The sequence below is a fragment of the Lucilia sericata genome, unplaced genomic scaffold (genome assembly GCF_015586225.1).
Source record: "Lucilia sericata isolate MDLA Ls3-8-SP2 unplaced genomic scaffold, ASM1558622v1 Contig000628F_arrow, whole genome shotgun sequence".
NCBI classification, from domain to species: domain Eukaryota; kingdom Metazoa; phylum Arthropoda; class Insecta; order Diptera; family Calliphoridae; genus Lucilia; species Lucilia sericata.
The window spans coordinates 208,690-235,419 of record NW_023994634.1 but is presented as its reverse complement, the minus strand read 5'-3'; the positions used below and the strand labels follow the sequence as shown (position 1 = coordinate 235,419).

The window sequence follows — 26,730 nt, the reverse complement described above, 5'->3', positions numbered from 1 at the left end:
ATGCAAAACTTGGTTCATAAATTGATTTGGTTTAGCAATAGGGGGCGTGGCACCCGCCATATGAATTGAATACAAAAGTGTGTGTGCCTGGGAAATCAGAGAAAGATTTCTCAAATTTTGCACCGGAAATATTAAAATTCGTATGACAATTTCAGGGAAAACATGTCAGGACTAGCAATAGGGGGAGTGGTAGCTTCCATACGAATTAAACACTAAGGCAAATATAAAATTGTAAAGATTTTATATGGGGTGTTGGTTCAATTGTGGACTGTTAACTATAATCTAGCTCATCCCGTTTAGTTCCTATTGTGTTTTCAACAGACAGAAGGATGTGGTTTTTATATTTAGAATTTTATAATGATCTAGAATATATATTGTTTGTGGATCTAAGGCCAATATTTCAAACGGAATGACAAAAACAATATAACAACCAATTTAGATTTCTAGATCCCACCGTTTAAGCCCTACCGTGTTTTTAATACGCAGATGGACGGACATTGCTAAATTGACTTAGAATCAAATAAAAATTCAGAATATATCCGCAAAAGTGGATCTACGAATTCGGTATTTCGGTATTATTTCCCAAAGATTCATGATAATGACTAAGTTCTATTATTCGTGTATTCTGTTGCCTCTAAGATCTTTTAAATCTATAAAGAACTTCAAAGTTTAAATTCCTGTATATTTATGGAAAGCTTACTCTGTTGTATTTCTTAACCGAGTCTCAGCTTAGATTACATTTCTCTAAGATGTTATGTTTCAAGAACTGTATGTAAATCTGGGACTTTAAGTTATCTTGAGTTTTACTTAGTAATAATTTTTCTAAATCACTTAAACTGCCTTCATTCTATGTGCAATCATTCTAAAGGGAATTTCGGGTGATATATCCTTTCTTTCTTTTTGTCGAATATTCTCTTTAAAAACTTCAGTCCATAAAGATCCTTGATTTTAAAACTAGAAAATATTTTATCGTTTATCTATAACATTTTAGGGTTTAAAATTTTTCAATTTATATTATACTCTGAAAGCTCTTATCTCTGTCTAATATTACTTTTGAATATTTCAACTAGTACATAGTTTTTTCAAATCCTTTTATGTAACGAACTTGATATGCCGTCTTAGCTTGAGCTTAATGGCATAAACAAAATCATAACAAATTTGCCCACTTATTAATATAAAATGTGATCATGCCCTTATCGTATAAGCGATGACCAGTTTCTGGCAAGTCTTAACAGAAAACATCATTTAAAGCTTTTAAACTGCAGTTAAATAGACAAAACAACACCACAAAACTAAACCTAGTCTCTGTAGTGAAACTTTTTTTTCGAAACATAAAATAAATATTTTATTATTATTATTATTTCGTATTTCTTTTAAATAGAAACAATGTAGAGGTTAACTACTTATTAATAATTTGTTATTTTTCTACCAGACCCACCTACCCCGCCCTTCACCCCTCACCTTAGAGCGTACGGTTTTTATTTAATATGTTATTTGTTATATAAGTATATATATATATTTTTTAATTCATTGTATGTGTATGTTGTTGTGTAATGCAACCCTGGATTTCGTGTACCTCTGGCGCTTACGTTTTCAACACAATTTCAATTTATTTCTGATTCTATTTTCTATATACATATATATATTTTTTTCACATTTCTATATTAATTTTTTTACATGATTTTTATTTAAATCTTTAGTTTTATTTCTATAATTTTTTTCGTCCTCTTATTTTTTATATATAAATATAGTTTTTTTTTATATTTTAAATTGTGCATAAAAACGTAAACGTTTTAAGCATTTGTTTATATAAATTCACCGAACAAGCAAAAACAGTAAAAAAATATTAAAAAAAAATACATCCTGTCTATGTAATAACATTTTAAGTGTTTTTGTGTGTGTGAGAGTATGTGTAGTTGTGTTTATGTGCGTGTAGGTTATTTTAACATTTTGTATAGAAAAGGCATTATATATGTTTCTTTTCTCTTCCGAACCATTATAAACGCTTTACAACATCACTGGCTTGTTTTGTTTTTTCAAAAATGTGCATGTGTTTGGGTTTGCACACTCTCTCTCTTGTCTCATTTTAGCCAACATTCAATGTTTGTTTAAATTTCCGTTTCATATAATACCCAAGCTTTGTAGAAGCGAAAAATAATCTAGCTTCTCTACCTCTTGCTCTGTTCCGCTTTGGCTGTCGGACTGACTGTCAGCTTTAGCTAACTGCAATATAATGATAGTACAAAGCGAGGTCTAACTGAAAATTTCTTAAGATTTCAATTAAATAATATGATAGATATTGATCTATAGACTTGCTTACCTCTACCTGTTCAAAACATGTTTATCTCAAAAGAACTAATTGTGAAGAAATATCTAGAAACTTTATCCCATTCTGAAATTTAGGAAGAATACTTATATTTGTGTTTTTAAAACTTAATGCAAATGAACAAACATCACTAAATGTCTCCTAATGTCGTTCGTTTTCTAGGATCTAATTCGATTCAGTGACATTTATATAACCAGCATTAAAGACCATGAGAATCTGACTTCTTTCTCCCCATGTATACTTGAATAAACATAGTTTAATTACTTCAGAATATGATTCAAAATCTGAGAAGTAATCCTTTCAAAGGATATCCACATATTGACCTAAGTCAATCGCCTCAAAATTTGATTATAATTTTAAGATGAGATTCTCCCCTAAGACACTTGTTAGATTTATCTCAGAATGTGACCTTAAATCTAAGATCAGATTCTTCTCAAGGACATTTATTTATTTATTACCAAATCGCCTCAAGAAGCCTTTTATAACTAAATGTCGAGGCATTTAGTGACTCAAAATGTAAGATAAGAATCCTTCAAGGACATTTGTAAAAACATTGATAAATCGTTGCAGAATGTGATTTGAAATGTAATATCTGAACCAGTTATGAAAAGGTTTCCTTCACTCTAAGCTGGTGTAAAACTAGAATCTGACTCAAACGGAAAAATATTTTTACCGGACTTTATAAATCACAGTTTCATTTCCTCTTTATCCTTTAAAATCTTGACAAAAGTTTTAATGTGGATCTTAAAATTGAATATTTAGAAATCTACAACTGTAAAACTGCATTGTTAAACTTATTTCCTCCTTTCAGGAGACAAACTTCCTACACAGCCTTCCTATATTCAGTTTGCCTACAACTACTCCATACACTTCTCAATTTGTTCAGTTTAAAATAACATGTATGAAACAAATAGAAAAAAAACAAAATGGAGAAGAAGCAAAATATTATAACACATGTACAATTTGTGTCAAGGCTGTTAATTTTTGTTTATTTCTTTTTTTTCGTTTGTTTATATTCTGATGCACATATTGCGTATACGTACACATACATAATATAACTATGGACGTATGTTTATATGTATGTACAAATGAAAATGTATATGTGTTTCTTGTTTAAATGCAAGTAAGAAGCCTTTATTGTTGTTGATGTTGTTGTCGTTGTTGTTGTTGTTGTTGTATTTGTTATTGTGATTACGTTGTGCACAGTGGACGTCATTCGCATAAATTATTAAGGTCATCATCTTCCAACACCACAGCCACCACCACCAATCAACCACCCACCAACACCACCTATTACTCGTTCACATACTCTCATACATAGTCTCCTTACTATAAGCAATTGTGGCAGTATAAGAAAAAAAGTACAACAAAAAATTAACATTGCACTTCTCACATACACTTCAATACATGCATACATTATTACATACATATACAATCTTCATTTTTCTTTAATTGTATTTGTTTAATATTATTATTTCCGTTTAAGTACAGGTTATGTTTAATTTTTATTTTCTTCGTTTTTCTTTTCAAGAAAAATCTTCAAAGTCATTTTCATGTTGAATAAAAAAAAAAAAAAACATCTGTAAGAATAATAAAATAAAACGCATAAATCATGTGCTTTAACTGCTTGTCTCGTCATTTAATATAAATTTATATAAAAACAATGTATTTTTAAATAATATTTCATTTTACTTAATATTAAAGGGGCAGATGGTATGCAAAATCAAAGCTTCTAAGGGTAAATTAAATTTTAAGGTATTGATATACAGACAAATATTTAAGACCCCTTCACACGAGCACTGTCAAAATTTTGTGCAGAAGAGAACAGATGTGATTGTCTAAACGCAATATGTAACGAAATCATTACACATTGAGAGAAAATACGGATGGAAAATTTTACAGTCGTATGGCTCTATTCATTTTTAGAAATGATTCAAAAAACAAGCAAATCTCATAAGATCAGGGATGTATTTTTATGTAAACACATACGTAAAAAGTTAAACAGCTGTTTCCATCTTACTTTGTTTTTATTTTACACTAATCGTGTACGACTTTTATTCTCTTTTTTGTCATACGGATGGAATTTCATAACACTTTTTCATTAGACTTTTCGTACGTAAAGTGTCATCGTCTGAAGGGACCTTTAATAACATTTTTAGCAATTAATTCTCAACCTTCTGACGAGTGTTATTTTTGTAAATGATTTACTACAAAACAGACATAACAAAAACACGGCCTTGAATGATTTAGATATTTTACTATTTCCTTTGAGTGAGACGGAACTCAGGTGGTCATATATCACCACTTGTAGAATATCGAGATTGCTCTGGCCCACTCTGACAACAGATAGCACTATGACTCTCTTGTCTCTTAGTAAGAACTCGATTAGGCTTCTAACTGCTATAATTACTGGGCACTGTATGATTGGACATATGTCGGAACATATGGGTTACTCAAATTATAGTAGAAGCTGTTTGGACGAAGAAGAAGTGGAATCGGTACAATACCTTCTATGTGACTGCCCAGACTTGCAAGAGCACAGACTACTTTATCGTGGTAGAGCTCTTTTCCATGATCTAGACTATCTCAGAGATGCGTCACTAATAAACATGATCGGTTTTATTAAAAGCACCGGCTGAACGGAGACCGAACGTACTATGTAGTCAACGAAATTAGGGAGGGAAACCATTCTCTCAATATTAGGGAATGGTAATTCTAAGGCTATCACAATGGGCCACGAGCCCTCCGAGTAAACTCGCTTGCTAGCGTGCAACCCACGCATCCTACTATTTCCTAAATATCTTTAAAAATCACTTGATTTGAAAACCAAGCCCAGAAATAGATCATAGAATAGTGGAATTTCGAGTGAATTGTAAATATTTAATAATTTTTCAAAATAGACAAAACGTCAATATAAATGATAAATGAGCGATATGAGTACCAATGATTACTTTTACTCGGTCTTAGATTACTTTGGCAATGTTTTATACTTCTCTTTTAACAAAATATTCCCATTAGTTTTGTAACGAAAATGTTTGCCATTTTCATATAGAAAATGTTTATCAACGAAGCTCTTTACTTATGTAGAAAATGTATCCCAATGAGTTATGTTTATAGAAAATATTTCTTTTCTTACAGGAAATGTTTTCCATTCCTCGTAGAAAATGTTTCTCAATAAGACAAATTTGTATAGCATATGTTTCATAAACATCTTTTATATAGAAAATGATTCTCAAGGAAAGGCATTTTTGATATAGAAAATAAGATTCATAAGACTCATAGGTAAATGCCTCACAATAGGACATATTTTTAAAAAATATTTCAACGTTTTATTTACAGTCTTTTCAGAGAGACACATGTTTTCTAATATAAATTTGCATTACTGCTTTTACTAACGTCACCTATACGTATACGTGTTAATTATTTATTGATATTATAAATATTAAGTATACGCCTAATTTAGGGAAGCGGTTCAAATATTTTTAGAAAATATTTCTACGTTTTTTTCACAGAAAAGTCTTTTCAGAGAGATACATGTCTTACATTGTAAAATTGTACCACTGCTTTTACTAACGACACCTATACGTATACGTGTTAATTATTTATTGAAATTATAAATATTAAGTATACGCCTAATTTAGAGAAGCACTTCAAATATTTTTAGAAAATATTTCTACGTTTTATTCACAGAAAAGTCTTTTCAGAGAGATACATTTCTTACATTGTAAAATTGTAATACTGTTTTTACTAGCGACACCTATACGTATACGTGTTAATGATTTATTGATATTATAAATATTAAGTATACGCCTAATTTAGAGCAGAATTTCAAATATTTGTTTGACTCGTAAAAAATCAAATTTTTTAAAGCTTTTTACGATACTGATATTGAAGATGAAGATTTTTTGTTATGACAAGTTCACAATTTTTGTTCTTTATGACAAGAGTTACAACTTTGCTTCAGAGAGTAAATCAAAATTTCGAAAGATTTGCAAGATATGAGCCTGAGAAAATTATCATTTTTTTTTTGCAAAAATAGTACCGAGGACCCAAATCTTTGGAGGCCCATAAAAACAGTGTATCACCTATGGCAAAACTAGGAGTCACGGGGTCTTTTTTTTTGGTCTTTTATCACATAGTGGTATGGTTTCGTGTTGCGCTATGTAACTAAAGAATATTATTTTAAAAAAAAATTTTTACTTAAATTGAATAAAATTTTTTGCAATTTATTTTCTTACTGCAGACATTTTTTTGTTTAACATTTCCGTCTTAACAACTGAATTTTTATAACAACTACAAAATACAATTCAATAAAACACCCTGTGCAAAAAAAAAATCACAAAAAAATATAAATTCTTTACTCAAGTCATACTATGCACTATATATAAGAAGAAAAACTGAAGTGAACAAAAAAGTAAAAACAAACATTCCAAAAAAAGTAACCAATTAAGGACAACCAAAAAGAACAAGGAAAATTAGCATACTTTTAGGAAACATACAAACGCATAACTGCAATAGCACACAGGATATTGCTACGTAAAAACTGGCCCATTGCACTCATTCACATACATACATACAAATGCAAATATTATTTTACGTCTGTCTGTAAAAGCAAAGTAACAATTTTATATGGATATATGTATGTGTGTTCGTATACATGCAAATGAACGGACGAACGAATGAGTGAATGAAAAAATGTCAAGCAAATAACTGCAGTGCAGTAAAAACAAATACATGCGAAAAAAACTACACTTACACACAAAAAAACGAAACATTTTAAATAAAGGACACTCACTTCATGCACAAAAAAAATTATTTACTATGAAAAAAAAAAACACTAACAAAAACAACAATAACAATGGTAAATTGTATAAACAAAATAGAATGAAAAATTTTTTATGATTAAATCATAGTTTTAACGAATTTTACTGCAAGTATTTCATATACATAAATGCAACTACAAATAGTACAGAAACTATTACTTGTTTCATTAAAAAAAATTATTTTGCTTTAAGTTAAAACAAAAATTTTGTTAAATTTATTCAGTTAAAATTTTTTATGAAAATTTTTCTATATAAAAAATATTTCTCATTAAGAAAAAATGTCTAATTGAAAAATGTTTGTCATTGAGAAACATTTTCTGAAGGGGACCTTATATGGGGGCTAGGTGAAATCATGGACCGATATTGCCCACTTTCAATGCCAAACAAACTGCATCAACTGGATTTTGTGCAAAATTTCAGCTCTCTAGCTACTTCTGTTTGGACCCTATCGTGTTTTGAACAGACAGACAGACGAACAGACAGATGGACGGACAGACAGACAGATGGGCGGACATGCCTAGATCGTCTTAGAAAATAATAAGGACCCAGATAATATATACTTTTATGGGTCTTAGACGAATATTTTAATGTGTTACAAACGGAATGACAAAAACAATATACCCCCCATTTGTTGATGGTGGGTATAAAAATGTTTCTCATTGAGAAACACGAAAACTGCGACTCATTGAGACAAATTTTCTATACGAAAACTGACACTCATTGAGACACATTTTCCATACGAAAATTGTGACTGTTTGAAACAACTTTTCTTTATGAAAAATGTGTCTCATTGAGACAAATTTTCTATACGAAAACTGTGGCACATTGAGACAAATTTCCCATACGAAAACTGTGCCTCATTGAGACAAATTTTCTGTACAAAAGCTGTGTCTCATTGAGACACATTTTCCTTATGAAAACTGTGCCTCATTGAGACAAATTTTCCTTATGAAAACTGTGTCTCATTGAGACACATTTTCCTTATGAAAACTGTGTCTCATTGAGACACATTTTCCTTATGAAAACTGTGTCTCATTGAGACAAATTTTCTTCATGAAAACTGTGTCTCATTGAGACAAATTTTCTGTATGAAAACTGTGACTCATTGAGACACATTTTCTTTATAAAAACGGTTTCTCATTGTGACACGAGACAAATATTCTATACGAAAATTGCGACATATTGAAACAATTTTTCCATACGAAAACTGTGCCTCATTGAGAAACATTTTCTTTATGAAAACTGTTTCTCATTGTGACACATTTTTTGTACGAAAACTGTGTCTCATTGAGACAAATTTTCTTTATGAAAACTGTGTCTCATTGAGACAAATATTCTGTACGTAAATTGTGTTTAATTGAGACCAATTTTCTTCATGAAAACTGTTTCACATTGAGACACATTTTCCATACGAAAATTGTGACACATTGAGACTACTTTTCCTTATGAAAACTATGTCTCATTGAGACAAATTTTCTGTAAGAAAACTGTGTCTCATTTCTATATGAAAATTGTGTCGCTTTGAGAAACAATTTCTACATGAAAAATGTATCTCATTGAGAAACAATTCTTTGACAATGTTGCTCTACAGAAAAGAAAATGTCAAGGACTGATATAACGCAGTGATTTAAAATAATTTGAAGTTGAAATACCTGGGAAGTGATAATAGGTCTTAGAGAGTAAAAACAGATGATGTTTCGGGATCAGTCAAATCTATGTATATAACTAGGCTAATTATTTAAAATGTTTACTATTTTCTTAGAAAACTAAACTAAGTCACTATTCCTCCCCTGAAAAGAGGCAACAACTTTATAAACTGCACAAACACGCACACTTTTCTACTGTAGAAAAAACATAAATATTAAAATGTCTTTTATTTTTGCACAAACTTTTCTCTTGCACAAATACTACAACATTTGTTGATATTTTTTCTTTGTACTTCTTATTATTTAACTTTTTATTTAAATAAATTTTTAATTTCTTATATTTTTCTTTTCAAGTTTATACTTTTTATTGTTTTCACTTAAACAAAAAAAAACTTTTGTGTTAAAATACGAAAAAAAATTGTTTTATTATTTTCTCTTTTATTTTTTTTTATTTATTTACAGACCTTTTAGCCTATTTTGACATTTATTTTCATACCGATTCAAATGGATCGATTGTTTATTCACCGCCTAAATTAAAATTAAAAGGTACTGAAATATTTTGTTTTTCCTTTTTTTGTTTCTTTATTTATTCTATATTATTTTTTGTATAATGTTTTAATTAAAAAGTATATATACACACATACATATATGATTTTGTCCTCATGAAAAGTTTTCTATAGTAATTAAGTTTAATACTTGTACTATATTTTTAAATTTTATACAATACAACAAACAGTTTTCATGTTCAGAGAAAGTGTTAGAAAGTCAAAAGTGTGTGTTTATTAAAATAAAAATAAGAAACTCATAAAATATATAGTCATAAAAATTTATATTGTAGTAGTTATAGTATATTTTAAAATTTTCTTCTAACAAATCCAAAAAGTACTTACTGTTTAAGCTAGAGGGTACTGCTTAAAAATCCTATAAATTTTAAAGGTCATTTTCAAAGCAATCTAAAAAAATGTTGCCTTGACATGCAAAGCAACCATTGTCATAATTTTCTATAATTTTTCTCTTTCCTTTTGTGGGTTTTTTGTTAGCAGAGCTGTCCAATAAGTATTAGACTAATTTGCAATATTAACAAAATATCTATTCAATAAAAAAATTTGTCTTATAGAGAACATTAAAAAGAAATATGAAAACTACATTCCTCTTATTGAAAAATGTTATTTAAGAGTGACTACTTTTCTCTATGTGAAAAATGTGTGTCATAGAGACAAATTTTCTAAAGATAAGCTGTATCTCATTGAAACAAATTTTCTATAAGAAAACTGTGCTTCAATGTGACAAATTTTCTAAAACTTTGTGTCATTCAGAGAGATTTTCCATATGAAAACTGTGTCTCATTGAGACACATTTTCTATATGAAAACTGTGTCTCATTGATTGAGACACATTTTCTATATGAAAACTGTGTCTCATTGAGACACATTTTCTATATAAAAACTGTGTCTCATTGAGACACATTTTCTATATGAAAACTGTGTCTCATTGAGACACATTTTCTATATGAAAACTGTGTCTCATTTTCTATATGAAAGCTGTGTCTCATTGAGACACATTTTCTATATAAAAACTGTGTCTCATTGAGACACATTTTCTATATAAAAACTGTGTCTCATTGAGACACATTTTCTATATAAAAACTGTGTCTCATTGAGACACATTTTCTATATAAAAACTGTGTCTCATTGAGACACATTTTCTATATAAAAACTGTGTCTCATTGAGACACATTTTCTATATAAAAACTGTGTCTCATTGAGACACATTTTCTATATAAAAACTGTGTCTCATTGAGACACATTTTCTATATAAAAACTGTGACTCATTAAGACACATTTTCTATATAAAAACTGTGACTCATTAAGACACATTTTCTATGTGAAAACTGTCTCTTATTGAGAGAAATTTTTTATATGAAAACTATGTCCAGTTAAAACAAATTTTTTATATAAAACTGTTTTATTGAGACAAATTTTCTATGTGAAAACTGTGACTCATTAAGACACATTTTCTATATGAAAACTGTGTCTCATTGAGATACATTTTCTATATGAAATATATGCCGGATTGAGACACATTTTCTACATGAAAACTGTGTCTCATTGAGACACATTTTCTTTATGAAAACTGTGTTTCATTGAGACACATCTTCTATATGAAAACTGTGTCTGATTGATACAAATTTTCTATATGACAACTGTGTCTTATTGAAACACATTTTCTATATGACAACTGTGTCTCATTGAGGCACATTTTCTACAGGAAAACTGTGTCTCATTGAGGCAAAAATTTTGTTCAATGTAAGTATTTCTGTTTTGCAAAAAACCAATAATTCTGTACAGCTCTGTAAATGTTTTTGTTTAACTCGAATTGTAAGGATTATTACTGTGGTAATTTTTCAACAAAACAAATGGTACACAAAAACACCAAGAGAAAATTTCCTAAAAGCTCTAGCACTCATAAAATGCACAACAATTAAATTTAAATTTACATTACTTTTTTTGCAGTTACCTTAAAAGGCAAAAAAAGAAAACTGCTCATTGTTTTTACTTAAAACACTTTGATAATTCCACAAAATATAAAGAAAACAATATTTAAGTACCACACAGGCTCATAAACCTGGCCTTTAAAAAATGTGCTTTTTACAGTTTTGAATTGTTGTCGAGGTATGTCGTATGTTTGTATGTGTCTGGTTGTTTTTTACTGTTTTCTAGCAGGTTGTTGTAGTTGGTTTTCTACTGCTTTGACATTTCTGTTATTGTGCTTAGTAATGGTATGAGTATTGTATATACAAATATACATATAAAACTATGTAGAACACATATTTCCGGTGTTGTCCTTAATGCGCTTAAGTAATGTTTTATTTCCTTTCTCAATTTCTGTTTTGAATACAAGGATTCTTGCTTACTTTCTTTGTTTTTTTTATTTTATTATTTAAACACTACAAAAAGATGAATATAAATAAAGAAAAAAGGATGGATAAAAACAAGAAAATGTTTAGTGTTTTGTTTCCTTGAGACCAACCAAAAGGACCTAAAACTCTACTTAATATTATATGACTACTAACACTACTACCTTTCCCCTGCTCCTCCCACTCCTTACAGTTTTGTTTATTTACCATACAAGTGTCTGTTTTGTTACCTTTAATGCGTTTGTGTTTTTAGTAACTTGTTTTTTTTTTTTTCTTCCTTTAGTTTTGTTCTTCTTATTTTCTATTATTTTTTTTATGTTTGTGACCCTTATTCGTTTTATGTCTGTGTTTATGTGAGTGTCCTTTGAAGTTATTTTGTTGCTGGTATTTTTGCTTTCTATCTTTATTTTTTTACTGTCATAAATAACAATTGTACTTTTGACATTTTTTTCATGTTGTTTATTTTTTTGTACTTTTCTTACATTTTTTTCCGGACTTTGTTGTTTTGTCCTGTGAGTCCTTTTTATGGGTTTTAATTTTATATTCTGTTTTTTTTTTGTTCTTTTGTTTATTTTTTGCTGTATATTTCTGTGTATGAAAGAGTGTGTGTGTGCAGTTGTTGTTGCTGTCATGTCTAACACCTTAGCAAGTTGTCAGTAGAAATCAACATTTTAGTTTTTTTTTTTTAGTTTTTCATTTTCCCTGGCCGCCGAAATGGTGGAATTTATAATGTTATCGACGTTCTTGTCTTTAATTTATTTGAAAATAAATTGAATAATAAATGTTATTTTCATTTCATTTTCTCTTGTTAGAAAATACTCTTACATATGAAATTCCAGATATGTATTTTATTATAATTAATCCAAGTTCTTGGAGTGACACAACAAATACCCAATTCCTCAGATATCGTTACATATACAGGCATTATAAACAAAAGCCTATGTATTTCATAAATTCAGATTTCTAAAAACTTCACATGACCAGAGAAAAAGTCTTATCCAAAGAAATTCTTTTTTTTTAATTTGGGGGATTTTGGGAATTTAAAATTAATTAATATATTATGTTATTTAAAATTCAAAATTATAAATTGAATTAGCATTGAGGCCAATATAAAATTAGTACCAACCTAATGTACCCATTAGCATTAATATAACACACACACACACATTCACAATACTCTATATTTGCCTAATTACCACTTTAAAAGCATTCGAACATTAATTTTGATCATATCAAAAAATTATAGTATTAAAATCGTTTTGCAAAGAATTTTCAACAAATACATATGTATGTACATATCGTATGCCAATTATAAGAGAGAAAAATTCAATACGTGATAACACAACATGAAACTAATACATATAAAAAGAAATTATTATCATATATGGATTTCTAAAGAATACATACATGCATATATTTACAAATACATACTATGTATACATAATTGCAGTCAATGCATATACACTTATATAACTTCCATGTTTCAGCATATGCAAACTATACAATGCATATGCAAAATTCAACGATTTAAATTGAAATACAATAATATCTCATTATTTTATATTATGAAAAAACCAATAATAATAATTTTAAAATTATATTTTTCTCATAATATTGAATTCGAAGAACTTTTTATTGTTTACAAACACATTTTAAATGTAAAACTTTATGTAGAGATTTTTATGATTATTATAAAAAGCAATATATTTTCATATAAATATATGAATATATAACAAATATGCCGTATCTTATACATAGTATTAATTTCCAAGATTTACACATTTATTATGTTTTTGTTGAATTGTATGGTAATGTAAATATCAGGATGACTTTCGAAAGAATGGGATTGTCTGATCTTATAGTATAATATCTCTATATATAAAAACAAATTTTAAACTATATTTTGGGGCCCATATTGATGTTTTGATTTTGATGAAATCTTGAACCGATTCTACCTACCACTTTTCAACAAAAAAAATAAATAAATAGAAATTATAGTCGGCCATGGCCTACATAGATTTATAAGCAATTTGTTGATGATACTGGTATTTTCTGAAAGAGGCTCTATATGAGGACTAGGAGTAAGTAAGGACCGATCCGCATGAAATTTGTGGGAGGGATTTCAATTAACATAAAATTTGTCGACATTCAAGTCGTTCTCTGAAGGGGATTTTTTAGAATCAAATGAAGGATCATTGCAAAGTTCGATTTTTGTCAAGATACTGGCATAACCATAAAACATTAGTTAGTTAGTTAGTTGGTTAGTTGGTTAGTTAGTTAGTTAGTTAGTTAGTTAGTTAGTTAGTTAGTTAGTTAGTTAGTTAGTAGTTAGTTAGTTAGTTAGTTAGTTAGTTAGTTAGTTAGTTAGTTAGTTAGTTAGTTAGTAGTTAGTTAGTTAGTTAGTTAGTTAGTTAGTTAGTTAGTTAGTTAGTTAGTTAGTTAGTTAGTTAGTTAGTAGTTAGTTAGTTAGTTAGTAGTTAGTTAGTTAGTTAGTTAGTTAGTTAGTTAGTTAGTTAGTTAGTTAGTTAGTTAGTAGTTAGTTAGTGTAGTAGTTAGTTAGTTAGTTAGTTAGTTAGTTAGTTAGTTAGTAGTTAGTTAGTTAGTAGTTAGTTAGTTAGTTAGTTGTTAGTTAGTTAGTTAGTTAGTTAGTTAGTTAGTTAGTTAGTTAGTTAGTTAGTTAGTTAGTAGTTAGTTAGTAGTTAGTTAGTTAGTTAGTTAGTTAGTTAGTAGTTAGTTAGTAGTTAGTTAGTTAGTTAGTTAGTTAGTTAGTTAGTTAGTTAGTTAGTTAGTTAGTTAGTTAGTTAGTTAGTTAGTTAGTTAGTTAGTTAGTAGTTAGTTAGTAGTTAGTTAGTTAGTTAGTTAGTTAGTTAGTTAGTTAGTTAGTTAGTTAGTTAGTAGTTAGTAGTTAGTTAGTTTAGTTAGTTAGTTAGTTAGTTAGTTAGTTAGTTAGTAGTTAGTTAGTTAGTTAGTTAGTTAGTTAGTTAGTAGTTAGTTAGTTAGTTAGTTAGTTAGTTAGTTAGTAGTTAGTAGTTAGTTAGTTAGTTAGTAGTTAGTTAGTTAGTTAGTAGTTAGTTAGTTAGTTAGTTAGTAGTTAGTAGTTAGTTAGTTAGTTAGTTAGTTAGTTAGTTAGTTAGTTAGTTAGTTAGTTAGTTAGTTAGTTAGTTAGTTAGTTAGTTAGTTAGAGTTAGTTAGTTAGTTAGTTAGTTAGTTAGTTAGTTAGTTAGTTAGTTAGTTAGTTAGTAGTTAGTTAGTTAGTTAGTTAGTTAGTTAGTTAGTAGTTAGTTAGTTAGTAGTTAGTTAGTTAGTTAGTTAGTAGTTAGTTAGTTAGTTAGTTAGTTAGTTAGTAGTTAGTTAGTTAGTTAGTTAGTTAGTAGTTAGTTAGTTAGTAGTTAGTTAGTTAGTTAGTAGTTTTTTAGTTAGTTAGTTAGTTAGTAGTTTTAGTTAGGTAGTTAGTTAGTTAGTAGTTAGTTAGTTAGTTAGTTAGTTAGTTAGTTAGTTAGTAGTTAGTTAGTTAGTTAGTTAGTTAGTTAGTTAGTTAGTTAGTTAGTTAGTTAGTTAGTAGTTAGTTAGTTAGTAGTTAGTTAGTTTAGTTAGTTAGTTAGTTAGTTAGTAGTTAGTTAGTTAGTTAGTTAGTTAGTTAGTTAGTTAGTTAGTTAGTTAGTTAGTTAGTTAGTTAGTTAGTTAGTTAGTTAGTTAGTTAGTTAGTTAGTTAGTTAGTTAGTTAGTTAGTTAGTTAGTTAGTTAGTTAGTTAGTAGTTAGTTAGTTAGTTAGTTAGTTAGTTAGTTAGTTAGTTAGTTAGTTAAGAGTTCAGAATTACGATATCACAGTGTTCTGATTTCATATAAAAAATGGTCAAAAAAGAAGTAGTCATGCCAAATGAATTAAATTATCATAACTTGCTTTCGATAGTATTGAAAAAAATACACAAAGTTTTGCGAAAATCGCTTATGAAAATCGTTCCATTGACCCCTTGGTCACTTATTTGTGAACTGGCGTCACTGAAGTAATCAAATTGAGGTTGAACTGCACTTTAAAGACTGAGTTTAAAAAAATATATATAAATTTTCAGTTCAGTCCATAATTGAGTAATGCCCCTTAAAAAGAATCAGTTTATTGTAGCACTTACTGCTAGGTGATATATATGGCCAATGGCCTAATGGACCTTCTATAATAAATAAATGTATATGGTTGAGGAATCACAAGGTAGATCCTGCTACACTTTAATTTCATATTCACTTTTACGTATCGTAGTAAATTTTTTATATCATTTGAAAATAATCCAAGCTACGATATACAGAAGAGACTTTCTTACAAGCCAAAATCTCTTTACCGAATTTTATAATTGACCCCGATTGACCGCCCATGGTTTAAAGTTGGGCAAAAATATTTTGTTTTAGAATTGAATAGTTTGTTAATCCGAAAGGGATGTGTCCATAATTAACTTAAGCCCTATTTCAAATATCAACCTAATGTTTATAGGGGAGCATTCCATTTACGGCATACGGTTTGATGGTGGGTATATAAGATTCGGCATAGTCGATATTCCACTCTTACTTGTTCATATAGGATAAGTTATAGAAATATAAATTTCAATTCCTTGTAACATTGTGTGACAATACATAGCAGTACGTAACCGAACTTTAAGTCTATTAAAATGAAGAAAAACCATTTAAATATAATACATTTAAAACTCTAACCTTAAATTAAACCATTTTTATTTTTAATATCATATCATAGTGTCCACCATTAACATTCCATGAATTTTATTTAATAATTTAATATATAGAATAATATACAGGATAAACAGGTAACCCAAAAAAATATGCAATTATAAATTTATTAAAAAAGAGCTTTAAAATTTTAATATAAAATAGACCTAAAATTATATATATTATTTACATAAATTTAATTTAAAATAACTAATCTAAAATATCATCTTTTCTTCCACCTACTTTTCTACCTAAAACTCTATTTAATTTCTTTATAAACAGGACCCAAGCCAGGACCACCACGTAATCTAACCGTAACCGAGGTATCAAATGGTTTTCTTATCTCTTGGCAAGCACCATTGGAACGTGCCCATATCGTTAAATTTTATACAATAAAATATCGTACAGATGCTCAATGGAAGACATTAAATCGCGGTCAAATACGACCCGAAGAAACACAATATTTAGTTAAGAATTTAGTTGGTGGTCGTACGTATTATTTTCGCGTTTTAGCCAATTCGGAAAAATCTTATGAATCCAGTGATGAAGTTAAATTTCCGGTACCGGCTCGAGTCAAACATAAAGCAATAACAGCCGGTGTCGTTGGGGGCATCCTGTTTTTTATAGTTGCGATCATTTTATCGGTTTGTGCCGTAAAAATTTGCAATAAACGTAAACGACGAAAACAGGAAAAAGGTAAAAACAAACAATGACAGTTTTCAATTATTAAAAAAAAAACAAAAGCATTGAAATGGTACTTTTTTATACTTTCTCTAACTTAAAAAGAAATCTAACTCTCTATCTAATTCTATTTAAAAGATTTTTATTTTATTAACTTGTAAATTTTTCAAATATAAAAGTAATTGATTTTAAATTTTACTTTCAAAAGAAAAAAATCTAAATATTAATGGCAACGTTATATTCTTTAAATAAAAATTAAATTATTAAAATTGAATTTATTTCTTTCAAAAATCAAAATTTGTTATTAAAACATACATTTAAGAAATCAATTTTGCCATTTCAATTGAATTTTCTATAATTTAAGTTATTCTCTATATGATTTTATATTGTTTTATTATTTTATATTCTGTGGTTATTGAATAACACAATTTTTTAAAAATATAGCAATAACTTCAAAGTAAATTAAATTTAAATTTCTTTTATTTGTTTTATTTTTGTATTATTTTTTTATTTTTTTGTTATTTTTCAATAGTTTTTTATTTATTTAAATTTTCATTGGTGATGGTTAATAGAATTTATTTGTATAATTTTAGAGGAAAGGTTGCATGTTGTCATACATATTCATAAAAAATTCATCATTTATATTTTTGTTATATAAATCATTATTTACCTTTAACTGATTTATTTATATAATTTCCTAAATTTTGTATTTATTAGTAACATTTTTAGAAAACTGTAAATGAAACAATGGATCTACATATGTATATGTAAATTTACGTACATGCATATGCATGTAGTTTAAATTTTAATAAATTTCTGTTAGGGAGTCTTATAAATCCAAGCAACTCGATGTGGAAAACTGATTTTAAAAATTTCAAAACTTTTAATATACTGTGATGAATTGTCCCATAGTGTATCCGATTCAATTTTGAACTTACACCTTATACTTCTATAAACGGAATCAAGCACAGGATAAACATCAGCACATGCTGTGTTTAAGTCCAACCAAGTTTGCCCCTGATCGTGCTAATTCGTCTGCAATTTCATTTCCAATTATATTATTGTGACCCGGTACTCAGCACAGATTCAACGCGGGTTGTTCATTGAGAACCTGTAGCTCTCTGCGACAACGGCTGACTACCTTGGATCTAATATTTCTACTACATAGTGCCTTTATGGGACTAGTTTTTTCTAGTTTCAAGGACACTTACTACTAAAATTTTATATATCTGAATTTGTTTATGATTAAGGAAAATCAATTACAGATGTCAAATTTTTATGATATTTGTGCTATCTATCCTAGAATCCACGAGCGATGTTATATTTGAAATAACATCGATCACAAGATATTTAGATCAAATTTCCACTAAATCCAGGCAATAACATAGTGTTCTAGAGTATCACTGTCTCCTTTAAATGCTCTTTGTTCGTCGGAAACCGCTCTTTCAATTTCATATAGATGTGCCCTTAAGCTGGAGGTTCACACCATGCGTTTTACGCTTTGAAGCGTAGAATGTGAAGTAGATAAACACGCAATGATTTGACCTCCAATGTTGACCTCCAACTTTTATCACATGCGTCCATTCCGACTTCAATCTTAGATTTGCTTATTCTGAATATATGGTTTTACTCTCTTCAGGTTAACTTCCTCGAGCTCCGTTCTCTTATGATCCAAATGTCTAACTCTGGAACAGTATTCATTTAAGTCCAATATGGTATTAGATTTAATCTTACTATCTGATTTCCCCCTACGTGCCTTCTATGTGTCGTTGAAGATGTTAACCTCTGTTGCCCCATATTTATACGAATCCACTTTTCACATTCAGTTGTTGTAAGGAATTGTTTCCGGGTGCTAGAGATTAGTTAGATTGCCATATATAGTATTTCTGTTTCTATACCAAGTGCCTTCATTTTCAAAAATTGTCCGTAGCCACTATTGGGCCTTTCGTTCGCTCCTTAACTGTTCTTTTCATATACTCTACAATCGTTCGAAACAGCACGTCCAAGGACCCCATATGAACCACCCAGCGCTTTATTATTCCAAGAGACATTATGGGATTCTCTCGCCCATAGAATGGTTTTGCGTTCGTAAAAAAAGACTTACAACAATTAAATTCATTCTTTCGCTGCAGACTACTCCCGTGTGTCGTCATACTTATATGATGCGACAAAGGAAAAGGTAATCACTAGTTAGAGCCGATATAAGGGGAGGACCAAACATCAGGTGAAAACACCCTATTGATGCTCTGAGAAATCCTCTGTCCCTACAAATATTCCTGGACCTCTAAAATCGTCCAACCACACTACTGAGATGGCTCTGCTTTCCGCCGTAATTGGTGCTTCAAAGACACGGATCTTCAAAGACACGGATCTATAAAATTGGGATATTGGAGATTAGTACTGATTTAGTAAGGCTTTTTACGCTTCAGGGAAGTTTCTCGTTGAAGAGGGATCCTGATTTATTATTTTGTGTATTTCATGTCACCAAATACGTCTCTAGGTGCTGTTGCCAAACCAACAGGAGCCATCTCAGTAGTGTGTTTGGGCGACATATAAGGTCTCGAAATGTACTGGTGTGAATCTTTAAATGATGTGAATGTTTGTAGGGACAATGGCATTCTCAAGTCATCAATAGGGTGTTTTCACCTGATGTTGGGTCCGACCCTTCTATGGACTCTAACCAGTGATTGCCTTCTGCTTGTCCGCGTTCGATTGAGCTTGTCTCATGACACCTGTTATACCCCAACGGGGCTACTATGGCAAGAGATAAGATAGCTCGTGTACTTGAGCAAAGTGCACGTACATATATACATAAATTGCCACCGGCGTGTAAGAAGCACAATGAAATAAGGCCCTCAGGACAGGTGCTCACGTAAAGCACTTCGACATTTATTTCAATGGGTAGAATATCAAGCAACTTTTAAGCCTGGGATGGCATATGGCTCATAGCATTACTTATACACAAGTGCATGAACACTGAACCCCCTGTCCATAAGAATATATAAGTACAAGTTAGAATAGGTCTTATCACACCAATGTGACCGATGTACCTCTATGTGGTGTCTTCAATTTTCACTCAAGGATTACACCTAAGTCCGTTTTGTACAAATATAAAAAATAAACTATTTCGTAACCTATTACTTTTTCCAAAGAATATAAAAAAATTATTAAAAATTTTTTATACACCTGGGAAACCCCAATCATTTCGATTTAATTAAAGTATTCTTATATAGAACGATGAAAACAAAAACGTGTTTTTTAATAAAATTCAATTTTAATTTAATTTCACAAGTTTTTTTCTTTGTTATTGTTAAATATTTATTGCATGTTATATAAAATCATATTATTCATAAATTTGTTGTTATGTTTTTTTTTATTAGTTTATCATGCATAAAATAATAAATATTTTAGTTCATACATACATATACATAAATGCATACTCATATTATATATAATTTAAAAAAAAAAAAAATATTTTATATAAAAAAATAAAAACTCAACATATATAAATATTATATATATATAAAAAAATAAACAGAATACCATATAAAAATATTTTTAATAATAAACGGTACATGTTTTTTTCAAACTCATATTCATAAATTCCCTAAATGTTTATTGTTAGAAACAGAGCTGAGAAAAAAAATGCAAATATAATTAAAATTCAATACAAGGGAACAAGTTAAAATTTATAATTTTTAAATTTTTGTTAAGTTTAAATTATTTTGTTTTTATATTAAGTTAATTTCTTTAATTCTTTTGTTAACAAAACATTTTAGAAAAACTTTCTTAAAAAAACAAACACTCTAAACTAAATTTAACATCTTGGTCTCTTACAAAACCAAACCTGTATTGGAATCTTAAACAAAATTGAATATATATATATTATATAAGTTTCTTTACAAAATATATATATAACAATTTTGTAGGAAAACAAAAATTGAATATTTCTTAAATGACCTTTACCGTGGAGCAAACAATGAAAGCAAGTTCTTAGTACACAGTAAACGATCATAACGCAAATCGTCGTTGCTTCTGCCCAGAGCTAAGTTCTTGCAGGGTAAAGGTCGAAACAAGAAAAATACTGGGCAGACGTTTTTTGTAAACAATTCACGCACAAAAATGGTAAAAAAAAATATGAAAAATAAAAAAACTAACAACTTAAACTAATAAGAAACAAAAAAAATATAAAATGTATAAAATGATCGCGTTTTTTTTGTATAAAAAAAAAACAGTAACGATATAAAAAACAGCGTTGGCATGTCCTCTAATGACAATATTTAAACTAAACTTCAAAAAAAAAGATTATAAAAACAAAGGGTTAAATTTCTCTTTTGAAAAGAAAAGTGTTTCACTACTAACAACTTACTATATACAACAAAGAAACCTCCTTTGTTTTTATAATTAAAAATCAAATTATTTACAATAATATTTGATTAATGTTTAAATATATATTTTTTTGGATAAAACTTAAAACCTCAACCTTACTACGATTCATAAACAGGATGTCTTTTACAGCTTATCTAACAAAAGCAAAAACCGTAAATATTTAAAAAAAAAAAAAAAAATCTTATATAATTTTAAAAACTTAACAATCAACAAATGGGGTAAGTTTTTTCTCACAATTTAGTAAAAACCATATCTTTTCCTAATAAAACCGTACACACTCCTAAGTGTATAAATATGTCTCTTGATTAAAAAATTTTTTTAAATTTTTTAAACAAATTCAAAATTAAATTTCTCATTTAAACAAAAAATCAACAAACATTTCATATAAACCAGGATTTAATTCATTTATTTCCTTTATTTTGTTCATACAACAAAATTTTGTTTAAAGCACTTTAAAATTCATCAAAAAAAAAAAACAACGTTTTTTAAAATGCAAACAAAAAATATTCTAGAATTTAAATCATTTTATACATTGCCATCATATTTTTGTTAATCTACCATCGTAATGCAAAACCCAAAAAAAAGTCGTTAAAAAACTACTAAATTTATTAGCAAAACATGTCACGCTTTTTTTGATTAAAAAGAATTTAGTTCAGATCAATAATTATTTTCATAAACAAAATCTCACAAAATTTTTAAAAACAAACAATAATTGACAGATTTATTTATTTGTATTAGTAAACATTATATGTATATAGTAATTTTTGCTAAAAAGAATACTTTAAACAGCCTCAATTAAAAAAGCTTTATTTGTATTATTTAATATTAAAATCTAAATAAAATTTATAATTGATTCTAAAGTTAAATATACTATTAAAATAAAATATAAACTTGCTTTCTTATAAAGCTTTAAAACTCAAATCAATATTTTATTAATACTCTTCATATCAGAGGAAAGTCCAACTTTTCACTTTTTCACGAAAAGATCACATATAGAACGCTTTTAGCAACATTCTTGTATCTTTCGCAAAATGATTTCTACCTTAAAAACAGCTTTCTTAAAATCATTTGGCCGAAGATATAATATACAACTTAAAAGTTTAAAGCTTTCTCAAATCCATTAACCAATTCATTACTAATATTTTATAAACAATTTGAAAGCTTAAAATTATATTTATAATAAATTATAATTTAATTAAAAAAAAACTAAACATTATTGTTACCAAAAAGCTCTATATATATTTTAAATTGAAAGCTTTAACGTTTTCTAATACAGAAAATTTAAAATATTCGACTCATAAAGCTTTTTTTTTCAATTTAAACTTTTAATTAAATAAAGATAATAAAAAACCTTAAATTAATAAAATAATTTCAGAAAAATGTTAATTTTTTGCCTTTTCTTAAGTGTCTACAGCTTTTGAAACTTATTATAAAAGCTTCTCAAAGAGCTTTGTATATTTAAAAAGTTTTCTAAAGCTTTTAAATTATTAAAAAAAGCTGTATTATTCCTTAAACTATTAACCTGTCTAAAAAGCTTTTAATATTTCATGAAGCTTTGTTTGCATTAATCTTTAAATTAATACAAGTTTTAATATTTTATACAGCTAAAGCTAATGCTAAGACTAAAGTTTAAACAATTTGATTAAATAAAGATAATAAAACTCTGGAGTTTTCATTACTTAAACTTAAGAAGATTTAATTAATAAAATAATTTCAGAAAAATGTTCACTTTTTGCTTTTCTTAAATGTCTACAGGTTTTGAAACAAAAGCTTCTCAAAGAGCTTTATATATTTAAAAAGTTTTCTAAAGCTTTTAAATTATTTAAATCTTAAAGCTTTACCATTCTTTAAACTATTAACCTGAAACTTAAAGAGAAAACTTTAAATCTTAAATGTCTAAAACGCTTTTAATATTTTATGAAGCTTTGTTTATATAAATCTTTAAAAAAGCACAAGTTTTAATATTTTATACAGCTAAAGCTAATGCTAAGATTAAAGTTTAAACAACTTAAGACTTCGATAATGCTTAAGTCTATACAAAGCTTTAGAATATAAACAATGCTTTAAGCTCAATCAATATAAAACAAAAACTTTACCCTTAAAACTTATTAAGCATTTACGAAAACTTACGTTTAGATTAAGCTTTTGTTTTATACGAGTAATAAAACTTTTAAATGCTGTTTGTGGACAGTTCAAGCTTATAATATAAAGTTTTTACCAATTTTTTACCAATTTGAGCTTTCATACTATTAAAAGTTATTCGAAATTTTTAAACTTTTATAATGAACATTTAAGATTAAAAAAGCGTAAGCTTTATAGACTAAGCTTTATCAAGACCTAAGGTTTTACAAAAGCTTTTGTCTAGAAAGTAAAGTATTCAATAATAACAAATATTTAAGTTTTTATAATGAGTTAAGCTTCTAAATATAAAGCAAAACTTCAAACTTAAAACTATATAAAGTTTTTATAAAAATTTAAGCTTTCATACTATTAAAAGTTATTCGAAATTTTTAAACTTTTTAAACTTTAAAGCACAAATTTTATAGACTTTATATAGCTTTAGCTTTATATAGACTTAAGTTTCTACAAAAGCTTTTGTCTAAAAAGTAAAGTATTTAACATTAATAAATATTTAAGTTTTTATAATGAGTTAAGCTTCAAAATATAAAGCAAAACTTCAAACCTTAATACAATCATTGAACTTTTACAAAAGCTTATATTTAGTTAAAGCTTTTGATTTATATCAAGTTTAAGATTTATATATATCTAAAATTTAATATTATAAGTTTTAAGTTTTTTGAGATTTTTTAAAGCTTTTAATCTCTCATATTTATTAAACATTAATAAATATTTGTGATTTTATAAGTAAATGGCCTTTGCAAAGCTTTAAGCTTTTAAAAATATTCAATATTTTATATCGTTGTTAATATTTAAAGAAAGTTTTAAGTTTTAAATTTCAAAGCTTAATAATATTTAAATAATTTATTACAATTTTCTTTAAAAAAAAATGTCATGAAAATTCATTTATTGAGAAAGCTTTCGACAAAATAAAACTTTTATCTAATTACTGTCGATAAAAATTATTTCAAAAACAAATTCTAAAGAAATATTTATGATTTAAATTTACAACAAGAGCTTTTTATGAAATCAGAAACAGTAAATATAAATTAAAAATTTACTCTAACTTTATAAAGAGTAACTATTTGTGAAAAACCATAGAGTTATCCGCTCAAAATGAAAAATAATTGCTAAACTTTTAAACATTCATTAAAATAAACTTATTTTTTCACCACTTATACATACACATGTACATACACCATTTTAATTTTAAACATAAAAACAAACCATACTTTTGTATTCCATCATATATATTTTTTTCATATCATTCATTTGTTTAATTTATTATTTTTTCTTTTTCAAAATGTTTATAACATATTTTTATGGCTTCATTTCTGTTTCCGCTTTTCATTTTATATATGAATATTTTTTTATTTAAAACAAAATTATTAGTTTTCATTTATTTTCATGTTCAATACATCGAAATACTTCATCAATTCTTTGACACATGTATTGTATTGAATTTCATTTGAAAAAAAAAACAACATCAACTATATGTATTTATTTATATTTAAAATATAAATTCTCATGTACATATAGTTTATATGACCGCGATAAAATATACAAATTTTGTATATTTTTATGTCATATTTTGCATTGAAAACCATTTCATGCTTTAGTTTTTTTTTTCCATTTTTTTTAATCACTTAGTGAAGCCCGATCCTAATGAACGTATAAATATAGACAATACATAATTTATCGTTTATATAATGAAATATTTAAAAAAAAAATTGAAAACTAAAAAGAAAAATATATAAAAAAAAATTAATAAATATATAATGCATAATATTTGCATTAAATGTATATTTGTATGTGTATGTGTGTAGACTCCCCTTTATTCCCATATTTTTTGAAAATTTGATCTAAAAAAAAGAAAATAAGTATTGTAACTAAAATATAAATATTTAACAGAAAGCAATGTTATGTGTGTTGTACTCCCCAGCCATAATAGAGACATACATATTTATTGATTATGTAAAATACAAAATAGTAAAGATTATGATTTTTTAATGTTTTATTTTTGTTATTTTGATTGATTTTTAATATTTTTCTAAGAGCCTAAAAGTAGGCTTTTAAAAGTATATTTTAAGCTGCCTAAATGCAGGATAAAGTTATCATTTACCTATGGCATAAAGATATTTATTTATTTATGAAAAACAAATACTTTTTTAGTTTTGCATGACTATTTTTAATAGCTATTTAAAATCCATTTAATAATTTATTATTTTAAAGTAATACATTTTATCATTTACTAAATCTACAAGAAGAAACTAATATCTTACATCAGTGTTATTAAAGACCTAGTATATAACCTAATTTAGTTAAATGAAAAAAACTTAAAAATCAAAATATAGGGAGTAGTGGAACTGTTTGCAAAACTTGGAAAAAAATAAATTCCGAAAAATTAATCTTCAAAAGCTAATTCACATATATTCTACTAAAGAAAGTAATTCTCTTAATTAAGGAACAATAACCAAAGAATCAACTCCAAACGTAATAGGCTGACAAAATATCTAGTTCTAGCTATAACAGTTCTTTATAAAAGTGTTAATAAATAAAACAAATAAGAAATTATTGTCGGGCGAGGCCGACCATATTATACCCTACACCAGTTACAAGAATAAAATTTGATTTAGTTTTCATAATGAAGCATTTAAGTTGAATTGAACCTTGCTTCAGATTTTCTGAAATAGGCTTTATATAGGACTTTGGTTAAATATTAACCGATCTTCATAGAATTTAGTGGGTGGATTTACGTTTACATAAAATGTATTTATACTGACATTCGACTTTTTAAGCAAATTGTGGGCATTGAACACATATTTTGACGGGGGCTTTGTATAGGGACTAAGGTCAAATGAGGCCCTGTCATTATAAAATTCATCAGGGTCATCAAGGCTAGTATAGAACTTGGTTGTGGAGCTTTTTGTCGAGATACGAGTATATTAAACATAATTATGAACTTAAAAGCCCTAATCGGGGGTTTCAATTGTATGGGGGCTAAGCGAAATAATGGACTGATGTTAACCATTTTCAATAGGCTTCGTCCCTGGAATAATAGAAAATTATGTGCCAAATTTCATTGAATTATCTTCAATATTACGACCTTTAGTTTGATTAC

The 26,730-nt window shown here is 27.5% G+C and overlaps 1 protein-coding gene across 1 annotated transcript in view; it reads left to right on the top strand.

The window, feature by feature from the left end:
• Positions 1-26,730, top strand: part of LOC119606846 (protein turtle) — a gene marked incomplete at its 5' end in the record, with an annotated part of 64,604 nt that overhangs the window by 25,154 nt on the left and 12,720 nt on the right. Inside the window, one exon of the mRNA XM_037960494.1 lies at positions 16,704-17,117. Within this exon, the coding sequence (XP_037816422.1) occupies positions 16,704-17,117 (414 nt within the window). The remainder of the gene's footprint in view (positions 1-16,703; positions 17,118-26,730) is intronic.